Below are 22,502 nucleotides of genomic sequence, written 5' to 3' on the forward strand. Positions count from 1 at the left end.
CTTAATAGTATTTTTTTTAATCTAATTGAATACAATCTATTTGTGTGTGATTGTCAGTCCAAAGAGGGAGAGAGGAAAGAGGAGAACATGAGGAGAAAGTACAAGGTCAGGAAGAACCAGGTAAGAAAACAGACAGGGAACAGTGACAGGCACAACAGAAACTGTTAAACTGGCAAAGAAAAAAAACCAACTAATTTTACTCATACAATCTGGAAGTTGTGTTCTCCCTATATTAAAGCTGCTATACAGAATCTGCAAAACAAACTGGGTTGTCAGCCTGGCACTGCATTACCATATTGAACTTCAGTCAGAGGAAGTCACGGTTGCCAAAAACTTTTTGAAGCTCATGAGTGAGGCTGGTGCCATTCCAGATATGTTAACATTGTACAATCTTCTGGATAATCAGATCTTCCCCACACTGAAAACTGTTATTCAGGTTGCCCTAACAAACCCAGTTAGCAGCTGTAGCTGTGAAAGGTCTTTTAGTGTCTTGAGTCAGCTCCATACCTGGCTTAGAAGGACCATGGGTCAAAGCAGACTCCAGCACCTGGCTGTGATGTCAGTTGAGAAAGAGATGCTTGAGAGACTTGACCACCAAAATGTGAGAGATTTACCAACCTCAAGGTGAGGTGACATAGGTTAAAAGAAAAGAAAAAATCTGCAGAGCCATAGTAGTATCTGCAGTAAAGATCTTTTCATACATTGTATATATTGTACCATAGGCCAAGGTGTCTCCATTTTTTTTAATTTTGTAATAATATTTTGTACATTTCAAGGACTCTTCTATTTTTGGAGTGTATTTTTATGTATCTGTATTATATTATACATACACTTTGTGGGGCGACCGTGGCTCAGGGGGTTGGGAAGGGCACCTGTAACCAGAAGGTCGCCGGCTCGATCCCCGGCCTCTCTGTCCTGGTCGTTGTGTCCTTGGGCAAGACACTTTACCCTACCGCCTACTGGTGTCGGCCAGAGGGGCCGATGGCGCGATATGGCAGCCTCGCTTCTGTCAGTCTGCCCCAGGGCAGCTGTGGCTACAGCTGTAGCTTGCCTCCACCAGTGTGTGAATGTGAGCGTGAATGAATAATGTCATTGTAAAGCACTTTGGGTGCCTTGAAAAGCGCTATATAAATCCAATGCATTATTATTATTACTTTAAAAGTGAATCTCTGTCCAAAAAATGCACTCAGTTTACGTTTTACTCACTATGAGCATCATTCATTATTCTCCCGCAGTAATTAAGGTTAGGATATGTTTTTTTTTTTTTAAATTCCAATCCATTCTTCTTTGGCAGTAGTAGTCTTTAGCAGCATTTAAATAACCTTTATCAGATCTGATGGTTTTGTTACAGACTTTTCAAAAAAAGTGTTTTGCTTTTCTTTCACAAATATGGGGATTAAATTGTGTTAAAATGTACAAAACAGTGATGTCATGTTTTGTGACGAGGACCCAGGCACAGAGAGACTTGATGAATTTAAGAATCTTATGACTTAATAAAGAAATTTGCAGACTTGCACAGAGAGGGTAAAATTATGATGACTGATAATGGAGATGAAGACAACAGACGACGAGGACAGGGAGGAACAGGTTTAAATGCACCAAGGAGACAGTCAGAGAGAACTCAGGACAACTGGAGACATTTAAGGATGGAGGGACTGACAGAGACAGGGAAGAAGTCTCATCGTGACGAGTAAAGTTTACCTTGCCTGGATGGGCAGCTCTCTGGGTGCTCAGCACCCCCAAAGCTCTGATCCTAGAATCGCCCCTGATTCATGCATCAGAGGGTTAACAAAGACAAGCGTCAGTAACAAGATAAAAGAAACACTGATTAATGGTCAAATTTGCTAATAAAATAATGCTGACAACCTACTGACCACCTTTCATGTGTACTTTCAGTTATCTCCTAAAAGTAGGAAAAGTTGATTTCAATCAATAAGAGACCCTCTGACTGAACTGTGCTTTATTTTAGGTCCCCTTCAGATATGCGTTCAAAAAGGATAACATGCTAAATGAAATATAACTCTCCAAATGATGCTATAATTGACTCTTGCACACAGGATGTGGGGAAGAAAAGTATTTAAACTTCAGTCTCACATGGTTATTGCTACAAGAACGTAAAATATGATTTTGTGAGTTTGAAAACACATAACATTGTGTGCTAAAATCCTTCAATTCAGAGCCTGGAGACATGCTTACAGCTGAGTTTTACTAAAGACATTGCCCATATTAGGAAAGAGACATGTGTTTGGCTTCACTGATTATGTAATTTTCTGTCCCTCTTTCAATGTGAGAAATCATGAAGATGCTTAATGTGCACATAGAAGTACTCCTGATCATTTTATCACAGCTGTGGTAATGTAAGCCACAGCTGTGGGCCAAACAACATGCTAACATGTGGAAATGGAGAATCCACATCTTCATATATAGAGTGCACGATGGTTCTAGTGTTCACAAACACAACATTTGTTGAGCTCTGTTCATGGCTGAGACAGTTTATCAAGTAAATATCTGCTTATGCTTCTTTATTTAACCCATTAGGGGTGTTGTGTATTACAAGTCAACATCTGCAAGTACAGGAACTGCTCGTTTTGTGCGTTAACACCAGGAGTGTGACGCGCACATGCATTTTGTGGATTTTTCCCAAAATTTAAAAACATTTAAGCAAAATTTAAAACAATGATTGAAAGCATCAGCAGTGATGCTAGAAAACCTAAAACAGTTTAGGTTTTGTATGAACCTCCATATAAATGACCACATAAACGCAGAGTGTAGAGGTAGTAACTATAAATGACACTATTCTTTATGAGATTGTGAGAAAATATTTAATGGCATATGACGCTGTATGACACTGATTTTATTGTTTTTAATTCTAATGATCATTTTATACTTTTTTGTTTTGCGCTATTTGTGCTCATTTTATTGTTATTTATTCTTATTTATTTATTTATTTTGGGTAAATCTTCTTTTTTTTTTGCTTATCCATGTATCATTTTTGGCATCCCAAGTGTACAGCACTTTGTGTTCAGCTGTGTTGTTCTGAAAGTGCTATATAAATAAATTGCTTGCTTGCATGCAAAAGAAAAAAAAAGGATCCATTTGTTTTTAAATTACACAGACTTATTTTGCAGTTGTGGGTAGTCATCTCCCAAAGACCCATTTTGAGCCATGATGAACCCTGAAAACTCAGCTGTGCACATTTTTATTGTCACCGTTTCCAACTAAAAAGCTTCCTCTCGCTTCCTTCTGGGGATAAAGCCAAACTATTGCACTGGTTCGGCAGTTTGAATCCAGTGTCCACATGAGAAGCTACTGGATATTGAAGGATTGCCTGTCCCTCACGCTTGAGCAGCATCCCGACTCTCTCATATCTTTTGCAGCTCTCTTTTTTTAGCCTATTATTTTCTCACCTTTTTCACTTTTCTGGTTATTGCACCCTCTCAGATGTGACTACAGGGAAGCTCTCTGTCCATATCTCTTCCTGCCGTACTGCCCTCTGATGACTTCTTTGCCCTTCTCTCAATCTTTTCTATCCTTTCTTCACATCTTTCAAACCTATATCACTTTTTCACACCTCCTGATATAAAACTCCAGTGTTGTTCTCGTTCTACATAAATCTCAGCTTTTTTCACATCCTCTGTTATAGTCCATCCTTTCTCCCTTTTACCAGGATAAGAAACAGATTCTTAATACTTTGATTTAATTTGGGATGCCAAAAGCCAGGTTTTGCTGATAAATCTTTGTTTGTTGGGGGGGACTTTTTTCTTCTCTCTGCTCCTTTTCTTTTTATACTGACCTTATTTATTTTATCGTGCAGAGGACCATCTCCCTCCATCTGTAGTGGTAAACAAAGGCCTGGTGCTTAATGAAAACTCAGTGAAGAATCTGACCACGCTGCAGCTGTCAGCCAGCGACCAGGACAGCGAGCCGGGCGAGCTCATCTACCGCGTCACCAAACAGACGAGCCTGGGACACCTCGAGCATGCTGCCAGTCCAGGTAGACCAGGGCTATATGTCAGTGTTTTTAGAAACGACGAAAAAGTAAAGATAAAAGCCAAACTAAACCAAACCAAACTTTTCCAACTGCTTGGTGAGTAGTTGGCATCCTACATGCAAACTGCAGGTGACTATGGCAATCTGATTGCAACCAAAGCAATCACATTTATGTTTTTGGTGCAGCAGACCCTGATTTCACCTGGCAATCACCACCAACCAGTGGCTTTACCCCCAAAGTTGCTAGGGGTGTGCAGCGCTGTGGTCCATTGATCACCTCTCCGGTTTGAGCCTGTCCAAAGACATGCTTGTCAATTGGTGATTCTAAAGTGCCTGTTGGTGTGATGGAAGTATTTAAAAAAGTGACGACAGGGTGTGGGGACGGGAGCTGACCTTCATGCATCAAATACCAAGAGAGTCAGGGGAACACCGGGGAGGACGACAATAAAACTAAAACAGGGAGCTAAGAACTTAATCACAAAAACTCGACTTCACTACAGTAACAAAAGAAATCATGGATGTTTTCAATGTTTTTGTCACTTTTTACGGAATCAAACTCAAAGTAATGTCAGTACTTCCAAGCTTTAAACCCTGCATGGTCGCACTCTCTCCCGCGCTCCATATTATCCTTTGTTGATCTACACATGTTTGTTGCTGCCACGGACGTCGCACGCTCGTACGTCATTGTCATGAGACACTCTCACAAGCAAAATCACAATGGTTTAGTAATGCAGTAATGTAGCCTGCTTACAGGAAAATAACCATAATCTAATTACCTTTTTTGCAATAGTAATCCCTTACTTTACTCGTTACTTGAAAAAAGTAATCAGACTATGCGGTGTTGCCCATCTCTGGTCCACATACAGAAAGAATCATTGAAAGATTTAAGGTATCATGCCACATTTGACCTCTGACCTCTTGTTCATGGTTAATAAATTAAGAGTCAAAGTGAAAGACAAATTTGAAACTTTGTTACTTACTACCGTTGTTTGGAATAGAAAGGAATATAGGGAATTATAGATTTTTATTTCAAGACAGCAAAAACCTGACATCTGTGCAGACCACAACTAGACAGATAAGCAGATTGGATTCAGATTTGATTTAAACTAACATCAGTCAGTCTCTAGAAGTCTAAAAAGTCTGTTTCTATCATTAAACATCCAATATACTCAACTTCTCAGAAAGTTTTGACTTCACGTGTGAAAATAGGAGCGATTTTTGTTGTGTTTTGTACCACGACATCAGCTCAGATATTAACCTGCATTCAGCCCATGTTTAAACAAAATGTGGCATTTTCTGCTATTTCCTGTCAGGACAAATGGAAATGAAAATGTAATTTGCTTTAATATGATGGAACTAAAAAAGCTTGATTTTCATCACTGACTTTGAATATTGGATCTGTCTCCCAGCCTGGCTGTCCTGATTATGATGATGTATAAACCTTCAGCTGAGGAATAGATGCCAAAAGCCAAGAAGACCATAGAATTGTGCTCATTTTGCTGTCAGTAGACGACATGAAGAGAGCTGATACTGAGATGTCTTTATTTCCTCGATGCCTTGTTGGCATGTTGAATGAGTTATTGCCTTCCTTGTGTAATGTTTACAAGTTTTAATTTCTTTTAACTTTGTGAAATTCCCTCCCCTCTGTGGTGAGAAATAACTTTGCTGTTGTAGAGCTAAATTATTCAACAAGTTAATACCTTCGCAGCGAGGTCACCTGCGGCACGAGAAATTCATTTTCATGTTATTTAATGTTCCTCGGTACAATGACAGTCCTGTAATGAAGTGCCTAATTTAAAATGTAACATCACCTATTGGTGAAACCAGCTTAGATTATAGGACTCACATGTTTTCATTTCTAGTCTTTAAAACCTCTCTACCCATCTAGTATTAATTCCTTCTGGGATACAAATATGTATATTATGCAGACACACAAACACACATGCAGCTATTACCCATTTCTTGTTTTTATACCTAAGATGAATTATTGTTGAATGAAGACATTTTTCAAACACATGTAATTGCCAATTGTGTTTATTGGGTAAAAAAAAAGGTAGAAGGGGGGAAAAGAGGTAAAAAGAGGAATAAAAAGAAGGAAAGAGAGAGAAGAGAGAAAACCCCAACAATCCCCTCTGAGCAAGCACCAGGCGACAGTGGATAGGAAAAACTCCTTTTAAAGTGAAAGACACTTAAAGGAGAAACCTATGGCAGAACCAGGCTCAGGAGGGGGCAGTCAACTGCCGGGACTGGTCGGGGGGTGAGGGTGAAAAAAGAAAAAGGAGGGAGGGGAAGGGAAGGGGGAAAGGGGGGGATAGAAAGAAGGAGAAAACCCCAACAATCCCCTCTGAGCAAGCACCAGGCGACAGTGGATAGGAAAAACTCCTTTTAAAGTGAAAGACACTTAAAGGAGAAACCTATGGCAGAACCAGGCTCAGGAGGGGCAGTCAACTGCCGGGACTGGTCGGGGGGTGAGGGTGAAAAAGAAAAAGGAGGGAGGGGAAGGGGAAGGGGGAAAATTAAGCTGGAATAGAGGCGGAGGAAGACATGGTTACATCAGGTGAGAAGCAGCAGTGTCCCTTCTCCAGAACCAGTGGAAACGTTTTCTCTTCTTTTTCAGACAATGTTCCACGAGCACTTTTTTCTCAAGGATGAGGGTTTTCAGCTCATCCATTGTTTCTGTGTTTTCTTTCTCAAGTTTGCTGCATCTTTTCACCATGTCTTCTAATTGTTCTTGTTTTTCTTTAAGCTTGTCTTGCAGTTCTTTAACTGTTGCCTCCTCTATTCGCTTTGCCTTGTGCACATCTGTGTGCATGTCTTCCAGCTGCTGGTTTCTCTTCTGGATTTCTTGAAGTCTACACTGCAGGTCTTTATGTGTTTTCTGTTGTTCTTGCTTTTGCGCCTGGATTTCAGTGTTTTTGGACTTCAAGGTCTTAGAAAGTTCTTCAAGTTCGGTATTTTTTCTCAGCATTTCATTGATGCTACTCTGCATCGCTGAGCATTGTTTTTCCATTTTTTTCTTTTCTCCTTCCAGTACAGATGTTTTGTACCTCGTTTCGTTATACAATTCTTGGAGTGCTAGATATTTCTTGTGGAGAAAAAAAATTTCTTCTTCCTGTTGTATTTTCTGTTGGTCTTTTTCTTGAAGCAGCTCTTTATGTTTGAGGAGTGTTTCCTCAAGAGTTATTTGGAGCATTTTGTATTTTTCCTCCAAGACTTCAAACTTGTGGTCCGTTTCTTTCTCGAGGATTTCTTGTTGCTCTCTCTCTTCAATGAACTCCTTATTTCTGTGCACTTTTTTATCGAGCTTGATTTGGAGCAGTCTGTGTTTTTCCTCCATGTCATCAAGCTTGGAGTCCATTTCCTTCTGCTTCATTTCCATTTGCTTCTTGTCTTTAAGCAACTGTTGATTTTTGTGCAGAGTTTTATCATGTTTCACCTGCAGAGCTTTGTATTTTTCCTCCATGGCTTGGAGTTTGCTCTGCATGTCTCTCTGCTCTTCGGGCTGTTGTTTCTTGTCTTGGAGAATCTCTTTATTTCTCTCCAGAGCTTCATCAAGCATAACTTGCAAGCCTTCGTTGTGTTTCTCGATGTTCCTCAGCTTGCACTCCATTTCTTGCTGATGTATTTTCCGTTGGTCTTTCTCGTGAAGGAACTCTTTATTCCTTTCCAGAGCTTCATCAAGCATTACTTGCAAGCCTCTATTTTGTGTCTCGATGTGCCTCAGCTTGCACTCCATTTCTTGCTGATGTATTTTCCATTGGTCTTTCTCGTAAAGGAACTTTTTATTCCTTTCGAGAGCTTCATAAAGCATTACTTGCAAGCCTCTATTTTGTTTCTCGATGTTCCTCAGCCTGCAATCCATTTCTTCCTTTTGTATTTTTTGTTGGTCATTCTCGTGAAGCATCTCTGTATTTTTGAGCAGTGTTTCCTCAAGAGTTACTTGCAGCATTTTCAGTTTTTCTTCCAAGACTTCAAGCTTGGAGTCCGTTTCTTTCTCGAAGATTTCTTGTTGCTCTTTCTCTTCAATGAACTCTTTATTTCTGTGCACTGTTTTCTCAAGCTTGATTTGGAGCAGTCTGTGTTTTTCCTCCATCTCGTCATGCTTGGAGTCCATTTCCTTCTGTTTCATTTCCATTTGCTTCTTGTTTTGAAGCAACTGTTGATTTTTGTGCAGAGTTTTGTCATGTTTCACCTGCAGCGCTTTGTGTTTTTCCTCCATGGCTTGGAGTTTGCGCTGCATGTCTCTCTGCTCGGCCTGTTGTTTCTCTTCTTGGTGGATTTCTCTAAGTTTCTCCAGAGCTTCATCAAGGTTTTCTTGGAGCTCCTGATTCTTCCTGACCATGGTTTCCTGTTTTATGCTCTCTTTTTTCTCCTTTTGGAGCAGATCTTTAATTTTTTCCAGAGCGTCATCCAGCTTTTCTTGGAGCACCTGATTCTTCTTATCTTGGAGAGCCCATTGTTTCTCCTCAATACCTTCTTTTTCCTGAAGCTGGTAGGATAATTTTTCTAATTCAGCGCTCTTTCTCTCATTTTCTTCCGTCAGGATCTTAATCTTCTCTCTGTTCATGAGATTTTCATTCTGCATTTCTTCCATTCGCTTTTCCTCTAATTCTACCTGTTCATCCCAAGGTAGAGAGCTCATATAAGGGTCTAGGGACTCATACCATGGAATAGAGCTGGGGTCAGCTTCTTGTCTTTCTTGCTTTTTCGGAGACATGTTGGAGTCTGTTTACCGTGACTACGAAAAGGATCCAAAGGTTTCGAAATGCTTTACTGGTGAACGTTTGAACGCTGCTGACATAAGTGCTGCAAATAACGGACTAAAAGTTGTACATCCTCACCCCTATTTGAGGATTTTGAGGATCAAAGCTTCAAAGGATCAAAGCTTTAGAACCCTGTGACATCAGAATTCCATAAGCCATGAGGTTGTCACATGACATTTTTGAATGAGGTCATATTTTTGTATGAATTTTTTAAAATAACATCAACATTCCGTAAGCCAGTGAGGTTCTTACATGACTTTTGAATGAGGATAAATTTTTTGCTTGGAAAATTACCAATAAAGTTTCAATCCCTGTTATTTTTGTAAAAAAACAAAAGAAAGAAAGAAAAAAAGTGAGTAAAGAAAGTAAGTAAAAGTACAGTTTTATTTATATAGCATCTTTCAAGACAAATTCATTTTGTTTGAGTTGTATTGGTAACTCGTTGAAGTGTTACTGGGTATCATAACCAGTTTGCGCATACAGTGAGTGAAAGCATTGGGTGGACTGAATGAGGCTAAATTAAATCGATAGAACTGAGTGGAGTTCTATCGATTGTATTGATCAGACAGTTAGAACAACAACTAAAGGAAACTTTGATTAATCTCAAAGGAACTAATATAGGTTAACTGGTAGCTGATACAAATCAGGATTTAAAACCATTTTGGTTTGTGCTAGATTTATATTGTTGATTGTCATTTATGCTTAGAAATATCTACTTATATATGCTTAGTTGTAGATTGATAGAGGTTTGATCCTTAATAGTCTGCAAACTTTGTGTGCATTCCAGAGTGTTCTGGCATGCACACACAACTTAAGGTCAGGAGAGAGGTTATATCTACTCTTACTGATTTATGGTATAGGAGGACACCTACTCTGTATCTGGTTAAGTATAAGAGCCTTTTGTTTAGATGGACCGTTAGACTCCTGGCACCAGTGTTGGGGAGTCTTCACAGGTACACACACACACACACACACACACACACACACTTACACAACGCACAGGCAAGGTACTCTTTGTGTGTATGTATACGTCATATGTTAATGACCCTATGCATATTCATGTAACCTCAATTAAAGAGCAGTGTACGGGGGAGTGGACGAGAGCAACTGGGGTCAAGCGAAGGAACGGCGCTTGTCCGGTTCTCTCCCGTGCACGGAAACAAAGAACGTTGCCTACTTGTGTCTTGCTTGCTGTGTAATTACATTGTCTTCAACGTTCCAGCGAATAGGTTTATGCTATGAACCTATCAGTTTGTTTGTTTTTCTGTTTGACTCCTTGTTTTGTTTAATATTGCAATTTATATGATAGTATTATGGGTTTGTTAAACTTTTCAATGTGCAAATGTTGGAAAATGAAATATCACAGCTGGAAATCAATGAAAGTGGAAATTCAGAAGAAGTACCATCTCCACCCTAAATGACCATAGCCCCTCCACCCTTATTTGTTTATTACATTATATAACTGCCCTTGTATACAGACCCACAATGTTTCTCTTTCAATATTTCTTACACATACACCATGTATATAGTTTCACTCACATATATGTATACATATACATTGCTTTTTATTTTATTTTATTTATTTATTTCCCCCCTTTGTTGTATATTGGTTTCTCTTCTTCTTACTTTTGCACCTTTGTGGTCAAGCTACCCAATTTCGCCGTGCAAGAAACTGCACAATCACAATAAAAAGCTCTAAGTCTAAGTCTTTTCCTCATTAATGCACATCATAGATAACTATGTAATGTGTCTGTTGCACACTTTGTATGTCAGGAATAACCATAAATGTGTTGTCTTACAAACGGCTGTATCAGGTCTTTACATCCACAATAAGCGTGGATAACAGAACTCCTGGAAAGCAAAATAAAAAAAAAAATCTGGTTCTTGTTTTTAAGACAGTCACCTTTAGTTTCACGCTGAGTGATGCTGGATTGTTGCAGACAAACCTGATTATGTTTCCCACTGAGTTTTAATCTTCAGAGGCAACACAGAGTAAAGAGAAGCATTGTTATTTCAGTTTAACTTTAGTCTCAGTTTAGTTTTATCCCCTTGTAAATTTGATAAGAACCAAATTGAGGAAACAAACTCAGTGTGTGGCCAGAAAATGCCACGGTGGCTTACAAACACATGTCACAACAAAATATGAAGGATAAGACATCACATGTATAATGGAAAGAGACGCAGAAGAATTCATCTCTGAAATTTCTCACTTTATTGAACTGGCATTTGCCCGAGACCACCGGAATTGGTGGAATAGACATAAAGAAAATCAAAGGTAGACAAAAATCCGTCAGGAGTGATCAGGAGAGAGCAACGGTCTGCCAAGCCATTCCCTGTTTCAGAGTTTTGTAGTCTTGCACCTGCTGTCGCTTTAATATTAAACTAACAAGGTTGAAATGGACTCACAGTGGTTTCTGCTTCTTAATTGGACAGATTTCTATCCCTTAAGTATAACCAACTTTGTGTTATCATCAAGCATAACCTGTTTTTTTAGCAGTGTAAAATCATCTCATACGAAAGATCTCATACGAAAGATCAAATAACAAACATAATGGAAGTTTTGGGCTTAACGACTACTTTTCTCTCTCTTGTCTCTTTAGGCACTAGGATCAGCACCTTCACGCAGGCTGACCTGGCATCACGCAGCATCCAGTACGTCCACACCAGTGAAGAAGAGAAGCATGCCGACCAGTTCTTCACCGCTTAACATGTTTTAAAATTCATTCATGAAGGAGGTCTAGATGCAGATATCTACTGACTACAACAGAAGCTCTGAAATATTATTTGTTCTTCCTAAAGACTAATTGGGTTTTAAAAATAACTTTGTTCCCAGTTTGACCAAGAAATAAGTCAACAGTCCTTGTGTGTCCAAAGAGGGACCTTTAATCCCAAGTGCAGGGAACAACTTTAAATGGTGCAGAAAACAAGCTGTTGACAGGAATTAAGAAAGAAATGTTTTCTGATCACTTAAACGCTTAGCTTAAATAAAATAAAAAAAAACCTTAACTATGTAATTAAATTGAAAAATATGAAAGAAATGTGAAAACTAACAAACCCTACAGCTTTTATAACAGCGGGAAAGTAGCAGCTTCCTGTCCCGGTCTCCTCATGCATAAATCTGCCTTGCTAATTCAAACTAATGAGGATCACAAGGACTCGAGTAAACATGTGAAAAAGGTCATTTGACCTTCACGCCTGGCTGACTGCAATGTGTGGAAGCTTTGTGGCCACTGTGGTGCTTGGTGAAGTTGTGTAGCCCTTTGGGGTTAAACTTTTTCATCACAATGAGACTTTTCTATTTGCTGAATTGTTGAGAAAGTTCTCAGTGAAAAGTAGGAAGTTGATGGCAGGATGTAGTTTTGGTTACACATATGTGTATCGCTCATAGGTTGTTTCATCATCTTGTTATTGTTCTTTGTCTTCAGGTTGCTCAGACTTTCTACATCACTATCAAGCCTGTGGAGGACTCCCTGCCTCTTCTTCAGGTCCCTGGCATGAGGGTGCAGGAGGGTGTGAGGAAGACCATCACTGAGTTTGAGCTGAAAGCCACCGATGCAGACACAGAGGTAACACACTGGCTACATACGTTTTCTGCAAATCTTTCACAGCTTTAATTACAGTATATGCGTGACATCATGACAAGAGTCAGGTGTCACCTTCTGTGGCGGGAACTACAACAGAGACGCTTTGAGCACTTCAGAAGGTCTTAAAGTAAAACAAAACAAAAAACTTTTCAAATGTGTAACTGAGGTCAAAATACAGCATTGAAGGACTGATTTCTTCAGCATGCACACTCATACTTCTTTAATTAAGGCGAAACTAAAGCAAATGTTGGATGTTATCCATCCTCTGCTGCATATATTGTAGAGTTAATAATATGTATGAAGTAATTTAAATGAGCTTATTTGCCTTTTTCCTTCTTTAGGCATCAAATTCTCTTTATGAGCTGCACAATATAAACAGATGTCAAGAGATGTACTCTGAGACACTTCTTCAGCTGAGAATCAGAGAGGAGAAACACACAGTTTTACTTGCATGCAAGGGCAGCCACAGAGCACCTGCACCTGGAGTGAGGGCTCCAGGACTCGCACTCTGCCACTGCCCTGGTCTTTATTTATACACAAGAAGAGTAATACGTTTGTTCAGTGGAATGTTGATGCGTGAGCATGTGCGGATATGTGTGTGTGTGTGTGTGTGCGCGTGTGTGCGTGTGCCAGGAGAGGCTCCTCTACCTGGTACAAAGTGAAACTGCTTATTAAGCTCTTATCTAGCAGGTACTGCTCCTTCCCTGCATGATAACGGGTCACAGTGAATCAAAACAGTCTGAGTTATAAAGTGGTCATCATGCAGTATTCTATCATATGCAAACTTATATTATTAAAAGATTATACTGACTACTAAGTACAATTTTCTATTGACAACAGATCATATCTTTGAAGCTTGGTATGATTTGTGAACTAATTGGCATCATGTTTGGAATCATCCCAAAGCAGTACAGATACCAGTTTAGAAAAGAGCTGGACCTCTGAATGTTTATTTTGAGATCATTACCTAAGCTGGCTAAACTAAGCAGCCGGTTTAAGGGATAATCCAACACTGTTAATCCCATAAATCTGTAATTCTCAGTAAAATCTTGAAGATTTATTTTCTACTGCCTTATTGTAGAATTTTAGAGAGTAACACCCAAAAGTGATGTTAAGGTTCGCCACTATAGATATTTTGAAGCTGATTCCTGAATTTGAGTTCTCACTATTTTGCTGGTTTGTTGGTTGTGCAGAACCAACACTGCTTCTTTATGTAGCTTCATCCTAGGGAGACATTGCAGGCGATATCATTGAGCCGTCCTTCCTTTCCCTGCATTTTCCCTCCTATTACACCACCTTCCTCCAGGCGGAGTCCATCGTCTTCAGCGTCATCCAGGCTCCTCGACACGGCACCATCGAGCGCACCATCAGCGGCCAACACTACCGACAGATAAGCAGCTTCACCATGGACGACATCGACCAGAACCGCATCAGCTACAACCACGACGGCTCCAACTCGCTCAAATACCGCTTCACCTTCACCGTGACTGACAGCACCAACCTGCTCTTCATGGTGGAGGACAACGGAAAAGAGGTGTGTGTGTGTGTGTCTGTGTGTGTGGACAGTTTTATTACAGTGGGATGATTGAAATACCAGAGTGAGGGCATGTCTGTGAGAGTGTGCGTGCTCTGACCTTTTGTGAATTTGTGGGTGTATTCATGTGCTTCTGTCTTTGTGAGGACAGAAACTGGGCGCTTTTGCAAAGGGCGGGCACCTCCGGAAACAGAGAGTGAAAATATTTTTGCAAAGGACATGTTTGGAAGGACAGGATATTTCTGTAGCGAAGTTTTGCCTTTTCCCGTCCTCCTGTAAGCTTTGATGTTTTTGCTTTTCCTGCTTCAAATATTCATAAAAAATTAGGATAATTTTCCTTTTTTGTGTCATAGTGAATACTAATAAACCATATACTACATGTGCATTTTAAAAACTCACATCAATTGACTGACGGTGTATGATATTAAAAGGAAATGAAGGCTACTTTTTGATAAGGTGTGCAGCAAATGCTTATCTTATCAGCTTAGTGTGGGATCACCGCAGTCATGGTTGGGATATACTGTGTACAGCAAATATATCCCAACTATATCCCAACAAATCAAACAAAGCCACTTTAATGTGTCGCATGCTCAATTTGAAGCTTGTAAACATCATTTTCTTAATGATAATACATTCCCAGTAACTGAAATAACCCTTAGCCTGAGAGACGGAGGCAATATGTATAAATAAAACAGATGAGATTTCTAGTACAAACTGTAAACATCATCCCGACTGTGAGCATTTGCTCCCATATTCTGCCAAATGCTTGTACTCAATCTAAAAATATGATTGAGATATTACTATTCTGGATATTAATGCATAATTTAGTACTGTTTTCATCTCTGTGGTGTTTATGCTGAGCTTCCTGAAGGTCATTTGGCCAATTTTGAAGCAGCTCTCATCTAAGTGTTTCCTTTCCACAACCTTCTGTGGAAGGTGTAAATGAGCAGAAACCCAGAGCCAATAATAACTTTCACGTTCATTTCCAGGCTATTTTATTTCTCCAAGTACTGTGAATTGTGAACAAAAGTTAGCTTTCAAAAGTTTCAACACACTGTATGTCGTGTTTTGTGATCCACTGCTTCTTCCTAGTGATGCTACGTACAATGATTAGATTTATAACACTGCTGCATCAACCCCAAAATGATGTGTTTGCATTTATAGAGGTTTGAAACAACAGAAATAGATTAAAACAGACAGATAAAAAGTGACACATAAAACAAACATTGTTAATTTCTAATTTAGTTTCATTCATTTCATCATTAACTTGCACTCGCACTACTACACTGCCATTTTAGGTTCAGGCCATTAGGTGGCACAGTGCACTTGTGGCAGGATAGTGCTACCATGTAAGGAAGCTAGGAGACTGGCATGCTTGCTGGTATCCAGTTAGGGAAGCAACACATTAATAAGAGAATTCTGAGTAAAACCAAAGTTAGTTTCTAGTAACTAGTTACTAGAAAGGAACAAGTAACTTTTGATAGAAATAACTACTAATGTAACTAAGTTACTAATTTAAAGTAACTTACCCAACACTGCGCACAGGTATTTTCATTTTCTTTTGTGGACTTGTCTCAAAATTAAACAAATTTAAGCAAAATTTGTGTGGAAACAGTGATTGAAAGCCTCAGCTGTGATGCAAGAAACTCAATAACAGTTAAAGGTTTGCACACACCTTCTTTTAAAATCACTACATAAGTGAAGAGATAGTAACTGAAAACCCCCCTGATCGTTGCTTTAGTTTTCACCTGACAGATCAAATTATCAATCAGTGCTCTTCTGGATGATATTTTATAATTCGCAAGACCTCAGAGCTTTGTAGTGTTTCCACTGTGCTCACTGCTTGCATTACAAACATTACCTTAATGAAGTAGTTGGTCCCAGCTACGACTTGTGTTTTGTAGCTCTTTGCAGTGAAAACCTCAAAGTTTCTCCCGGTTTTCTGCTCTGCGAGAGGCTTCATCTGAATAACAATGACAGCAACAACAATATGAATGACAGGCCCTGTGTGTGAGTGTAAAATCTCCCTTTTCTACTCACTGCATCACAGATGTTCTGAACTGCTTCATCAGCCTGCTTCTCCTCGGTCAGCCCTCCGCACATTTCCACTTTGACAACATTTTGTTGGTAAAAAACGACCAAAAAGCTAATAAACACACGCCAATTCACAAGACTCTGCATTGTGGACCAGCGCAGGGGAAGAGGGGTGTTTGTTTGTACGGTATTTGTAAATGATCATGTAAAAAAAACAAATAACACAACAGCGAGTCATATGACCACATTTTGGACCGTACCATCAGCTCAAGAAGAAGGGGGGCAGTAAAAAAAAACAAAAAAACAAGCACACTTAGACTAGCACAAGAAAATAATCACTTTTGCCCACATTTTTACCGCATGTGTGGGTTTGTCGGAGCGTATGACAAAATCCTCTCGAGTCTGCCGGGAAGTGAAAATACAAGGTGTGAGCTGTGATTGAAATCCAAATTTCCCAAAACTTTATTTATTTAATACAATTATACCTACTAAACTTAAGGGGGATAGAAACAAAGTATCGATCCTAACGAGCTAGCATCGATCAGATACCAATACTAGAGTTGGTATCGATCCACCTACATTTAGTGCGCAGGTGTCGAACTCCAGGCCTCGAGGGCCGGTGTCCTGCAGGTTTTAGATGTGTCCTTGATCCATCAGAGCTGGTTTAAATGGCTAAATTACCTCCTCAACATGTCTTGAAGTTCTCCAGAAGCCTGATAATGAACTAATGATTTGTTTCAGGTGTGCTGACCCAGGGTGATATTTAAAACTTGCAGGACACCGGCCCTCGAGGCCTGGAGTTTGACACTCCTGCTCTAGTGTATACTCCTCTCTGTGGTTTAGATATTATTTTCTTACTATTATTTGTTTTTTAAGACTGTAGATATTAGATTTTACTTTTCCCTGTTGTTGGTGGTGTTTTTTCATTTTTGTTTTGTTTGTTTTTTTTTCCACCAGGGGGAATCTTCTCTTCACATACTTTTGAGAGAGTTTCAGGGGGCTCTGCCTTATTATTACTCTTTTCTAGTTAACATTTAGAGCTGGAAATGTTAGATGCAAAAAACAAAAAAAAACAAAAAGGAGATTTTAATGACTGCAAACAGCATCAAAATTAAAACAGGGAAATGAAGATACAGCCACAAAGTGACACAAGCTAAAGAAAAAAAAGCAGTACAGACAAACATCTGAAAAAGACGTGTTGAAGGCCACTACAAGATGGTCTACCAGATTAAATAGTTAATACATTTAAATAAATGAAGGAAGGCTGAATGATCTGGTCAAAGCATGGTTGAGACCTACAAACAATCAAGATGTGCAGGAGACATAACGAGGACATCTGCTGGACAAGTGGGACTAATGCAAGATTAAAAAGAAATTCAGCTGTGACTGACATCTTAATACTGATTATCTTCTGTATGGACGACCATGTCCATCATTGTAGAACACAATAAATTAGAGAGATTAGTAGCCTGAATAATCCTTTAATTACTGGTTAGATTCTGTGTATGCTGCACAAATTATGTCTCTAAAAACAGGATAACATGTGTTGGACTTTTGGGACTCTGTTAGAGTCTTCCCTCACACACACATACACACAGAGATAATTCAGACAAGAGTACTGTTAACCTTACAGTTATTATAGATGAAGCAAATATGAAAATCAAAAAATCATCAGTAGCTGCAATGATGGTAAATGCAATGGTAAAAGTTAATAACTAGCAAGAAATCAACGATCACAATCATTTAGTTTTTTACAGAATTCAACTTTTAATGCTTCAAATGATGAACTCAAGTCAGTTATATATGTCTAGAAATAAAGAGTTTTAATATATTGATTATAACCTATAACAGAGAGCAGCTGAAATACAAAGTGTGATTCATTAAAAAGATTGGATGGGATCTTTGTCATGATGGTCTTCCACACCAGTAACTACAGCTTCTCCTCCATAACATGGAAGCTTCAAAATAAACATAAAATAAAAGTAAAACATAACGTAAAATGCAGAGCACAAAGTTGATGTGTCTGTTTAATATGTGAGTCTGAATGTTATGAAGAAGCTCACCTCATCACAGATTGTCTGAATTTCCTCATCAGCGTCTTTCACCTTCGAGAATCCTCCACATTTTATGGCATCCATTGTGAAAGTCTGCTGAAATAAACAGAGGAGAAAGTTTTATGTGTCTCAAACATACTGGTGCCAGTCCCAGTACATATACTGGGTAAGTGACCCGGAAACTTACTGGAAGGTGACTCTAACGTATGATAGGAGGAGCAAAATGTGAAACCACAGCCCCTAAATGTTTGCTTACACTGTCTTCTTGAAATATCTACTTGTGTAATTGTCTTAAATTATCTGTGTCTTTAAAACAGATAAACCTATGCTTTCATATGAACTTTTCAGACCACTAAAAAGGACGATAACTAAAAGATGTTTCTCGTAGTCCTGTCAGTCTGTAGTCTGTGATAAATGTCTTATAAAAACAATTTATGTGTCAAAAATTATCTTAAATAAATACAATGAACTTTGCAAATTCTTCTTTAAGCTGACTGTCCAGAGATAAGCTATCAAACCTTAGATAGATCAATATGCCAGATCTGCAAGTTTTTTTAACTGAAGAAAAAAGTGTGTGACTGAGGAACCTTACAGTTTTGCAAAACGCACCAAAAACACATTTTCAAGAAAATTGTAAAAGGAATCTTGAGTCTATATAAACGTGTTTAGAGCAGATGATTAACTTTATTTTTACAAACATATAAACTTCATAGAAAAAGTAAGGAAACTTCTATTTGGGCAATCCGTTCTTTGCTGTCGCACTTCTTCTTGGTAATAAATCTTATGCTACTGGAAAGTGTTGGGTCTGTGCTTCCACAGGCCCCGCTGGTTTAGAGACTTATTCCCGTTAACGAAGCAAGACAAACAGCTCAACCGGTTTTTCACATGCTAGCAAGGGAAGGATCTCAGAGCAGCCCTTCTGCCCTCGGTGTCTCAGACCACTTCGAAGAACCATCACCCCACAGCAGCCTTTTATTTCTGTGACACACAGTTTACACAAACACCCATTATAAAAACCCCCCTATGGTTATAAAAGATAAGGCACTATGTGTGTGTGTGTGTGTGTGTGTGTGTGTGTGTGTGTGTGTGTGTGTGTGTGTTTGGGGGTGCATTTGTGTGACCTGCTCACCAAAAGGGTCATAAAGGCAGGAAGTTTACTAAACAAGAAAACAGAACCTTCACCTGGGATGTGCCTATAATAAAACACTACAGCCTCCCCCACCATTCAACAGGCTGGGGAGGGGGTCAGAAACAAAGGAATGTCTTTGATCATACAGTTTGAACTAAGACTTACAGATTTAAGTACAAGAATGGCAACATTTAACAATTTGACTCTAACAGAAAGTCTGTTCATTTTCCCTTAAATGGTGCCATGTTTGTAAGGAAAATGTATTCATGCCTTGAGCAGCAGAGATGAGTATGTGGATTATGCCCATAAAATATTGCCAGATCTTCTTTGCCAAAGCCAAACAGCTTATTCTGCTATTGACTCTTGTTTTTAGCTTCAGGTACCCCAGGTACTGACAATCCAGTGCTTATTGTTGCCCACTTAGTATCTCCTGTGAGCATGGACCCTGGTGCAGCGATCATATGCTCCAAGCATGCTACATTTAACTGATGTGGATAGGGCCTGTGCCATAGGGCAACTTCAAACTTGACACCACAAGAAGACCGTTTCCGCTCACTGTCTGCATTTAGAAACTATAAGCAGTCTGCTACAGATTTGCAGTCAGAGTTTGCAGGATGATTTTACCAGTGGTGCTCTGTCCAGACAATCCATCAGGCCCATAAGCACTGACGTCAGCGACATGTGCACTAAGCGTGAGCGTGAGGAGAAATTTTAGCAATGAATACAGATTCTGCCTTTAGCAGCTGGATTGTAGTGTCAAAGTGTGGAGAAGACACAGAAAAGCTCTGAGCACAGATCCATTGAGGCTGGGGTCTATCACACCAGGCAAGACCCCAGGTGCAGGCTGTTTAAAGACACCCCTGAGAAAATCCAGCACGTAAAGGTTGGGTGAAAGATGCTAGCAGGCAGGAAACACCATAACCAAGTGGCCGGCATAATATACAAGAACATCTGTGCTGAGTATGGCCTGGAAGTCGTAGGGTGGTCGATAATGGCTGAGCAAAGGTCCTGTGAGACTTCCAGATACAGACGGACAAAACGGTGGTGGCTAGCCAACCGGACATAGTGGGGGTAGAGAAGCAGAAAAAGACTTCGGTAGTGATAGACGTAGCGATACCAAACGACAGCAACATCAGGAAGAAACAACACGAGAAGCTTGAGAAGTACCAAGGGCTCAGAGAAGAGCTCAACAAGATGTGGAGGGTGAAGGTAACAGTGGTCCCAGTGGTAATCGGAGCACTAGGTGCAGTGACTCCCAAGCTAGGCGAGTGGCTCCAGGAAATCCTGGGACAACGTCCGATTTTATTCGATAGCCTACAGAGTAACAGTTTAGCCAGGGATGTGTAATAAGGGTGGAGTACTCTGTGGATATAATAATAATGCATTAATTAATTAATAAATTATACAGTTTAATTTGTGTTGTACAGTTATTCTATTTTCAACAAACTCATATATATATATTTTATTTTATTCCTTCCTAGTTAAATTTACCCTTTTTAATTTTTCATATTTATTTCCTATCTTATTCATAGCCTTTTCTTTTTTCTTTAGGTCACGAGCAGTTGTATAAGCATTTCACTGCATATCGTACTGTGTATGACTGTGTATGTGACAAATAAAATTTGAATTTGAATTTGAATTTGATTTATATCATTTATATGTTCATTTATATAATCTACACACACACACAGTTACTTTAGCCTTCCCCACTGCTCTGCCACCAGCTTAAGGTTGACAGCTGCAACTATTCTGGTGCACACAGCACTATGGTGCTAATTACATTATACACACGCAGCATTGAGGCTGTCCAAAGAGCAGCGACTTTATCCAAAATGCTGTACATGTCACAATGCTTTCACATTTATAAGATAACTGCAAAACACTGATTAAATAAATCCAAGATGCAGTTGTGTTCATAATCAACATCACCAGAACTCTTACCATCAATAACACACACTGCAGTAATCAATATACTTACAGGTATCTGAACACACACTGGCAGTCCTGGACTTTCCTCACCACCAGCCTATATCTGCCATTTCCCACTTCAGTGTGCAGCTCTCTTATTCCAGCCACGGGGTGCCCAGCATTCCCAGGCTTGCACTCTTAATGACTGACGGAGTGGAGCCGTCACGGTGCACGCACTCAGAGCATGACTCATGACAGAAACATACAATATCCAGTAAGTAAGATCAGTTAAATTTATAGTGTCATTTACTGCTTATATCATTAAGGGAAATTTTTTTATTTTTGTTTTTCTTTTTGTTTTTTCAAAAATGTAATTAAAAACATAAATACCACCCTTATGGGTATACAGTAAGCTTGAAGATCAGACGACAGCAAGTTAAGTCTAAAGTCAACTCTTTTAGTCTGACACAGTACTTCTTTCTTATCTTTCCTTAGTTTGTCATTCAAATGATGAAGTGTTTCTGGTCTATAGGATAAACATAATACACGTCAAATAAAAGTCAAATATTTAAAGTCTATCATCAAATGTTTATGTGCTACAGTTCATCCTGACTATTGTATAATATTATTTATTCATTTTTTAAAACATTTATGGGCCTGAAGTTTTTTGCTTTAGCTCTAGCTCATGTGAGAAAGAAACTTTTCACAGAACTCTCCTATTGGTCGATAAAAGTACCGTGTCGACCAATCAAAAAATGATATGGCAACATAGCATCTAGTTGTTAAGAAACGTGGGGAAGTTTTAGGAGTGACGGCGGTGTTCTGAGATGTGAGAGATTTGCGACGTTTAGCGCAAATCTTGTGTAGTTAGTGTGTAGTGTAGTCAATAGTTTTGTTGTGTGTGAGAACAATGAGGCGACTGCTGAATGTTACAGGTGTTACAGGAGTGATACATCTCCTATTGTCAGGCCTGCAGGTATCAGGCTGTTGTTCTGATTACCACCAATTCTGAGGAACCTTGAAATACTCTGACTTACCTGCAGTCACGTTTCTCTGCCTCCAAATTAGGGAAAATTTGTTGCTGCCACCTACAGGAGAATTTAACCCCGAGGAAATTAAATAGGTTAATCACCATGATGATGTCCAGACATGCCAGGCAGGAGACTTAATTCCTAAATGTTTGAATATAAAAACTATCATGTTAACCATATAGTAAACACAATATTTTTTAAAACAAATATATGTGAAAATATTACTCAAAAAAGTCTGAGCATTTAAAGGTCATTTACACTCCCACCAAATCATAAGTGTTCTAACAAAAAAGAGAAATATAACACTAATGATTTTAAACACAAAATGACCTTTAACCACAAGGCGTTTTACATACTGGAAATAGAATTATTTATGCAGATAACGTCCACACAACGTCCACACATAAAGTCTTCATACAGTAAAAACTATAGTCATTGTGTTAAACAGCCTCTAAGAGCAAGATCAGTCTTCAGC

The 22,502-nt window shown here is 39.2% G+C and overlaps 2 protein-coding genes and 1 non-coding gene across 7 annotated transcripts in view; 1 reads left to right on the forward strand and 2 right to left on the reverse strand.

Annotated features, from left to right (window-relative positions):
- LOC102082737 (extracellular matrix protein FRAS1) overlaps window positions 1–22,502 on the forward strand; it is a 473,764-nt gene that overhangs the window by 446,793 nt on the left and 4,469 nt on the right. For 2 of the 5 annotated variants that reach the window (XM_025910084.1, XM_025910087.1), the window contains exons 2-5: window positions 3,815–3,994; window positions 11,354–11,405; window positions 12,179–12,319; window positions 13,644–15,383. In XM_025910084.1, the coding sequence (XP_025765869.1) occupies window positions 12,248–12,319; window positions 13,644–13,922 (351 nt within the window). In that variant the 5' untranslated portion in view covers window positions 3,815–3,994; window positions 11,354–11,405; window positions 12,179–12,247 and the 3' untranslated portion in view covers window positions 13,923–15,383. Of the gene's footprint in view, window positions 1–68; window positions 121–3,102; window positions 3,995–11,353; window positions 11,406–12,178; window positions 12,320–13,643; window positions 15,384–22,502 lie in introns of those variants that run through there. The other 3 variants (XM_025910086.1, XM_025910089.1, XM_025910085.1) reach the window with 3 other exon arrangements.
- On the reverse strand, window positions 6,434–8,828 carry LOC102082957 (trichohyalin-like). Its single transcript, XM_005471898.3, has one exon. The coding sequence runs from the start codon at window positions 8,705–8,707 to the stop codon at window positions 6,539–6,541; it is 2,169 nt and encodes a 722-aa protein (XP_005471955.2). The 5' UTR covers window positions 8,708–8,828; the 3' UTR covers window positions 6,434–6,538.
- LOC106097838 (uncharacterized) lies at window positions 16,668–22,084 on the reverse strand. The gene is made up of 4 exons (XR_001223886.3): window positions 22,034–22,084; window positions 21,067–21,244; window positions 17,969–18,055; window positions 16,668–17,863 (listed from the first exon to the last, which is right to left on the reverse strand). It is a non-coding gene; the product is annotated as an uncharacterized LOC106097838 (transcript).

This window comes from Oreochromis niloticus, linkage group LG9 (assembly GCF_001858045.2).
Source record: "Oreochromis niloticus isolate F11D_XX linkage group LG9, O_niloticus_UMD_NMBU, whole genome shotgun sequence".
Lineage (NCBI taxonomy): Eukaryota > Metazoa > Chordata > Actinopteri > Cichliformes > Cichlidae > Oreochromis > Oreochromis niloticus.

What these genes read in the sequence shown, in the direction of transcription:
- LOC102082957 (XM_005471898.3), bottom strand. Translation starts at nt 8,707, where the DNA reads ATGTCTCCGAAAAAGCAAGAAAGACAAGAAGCTGACCCCAGCTCTATT.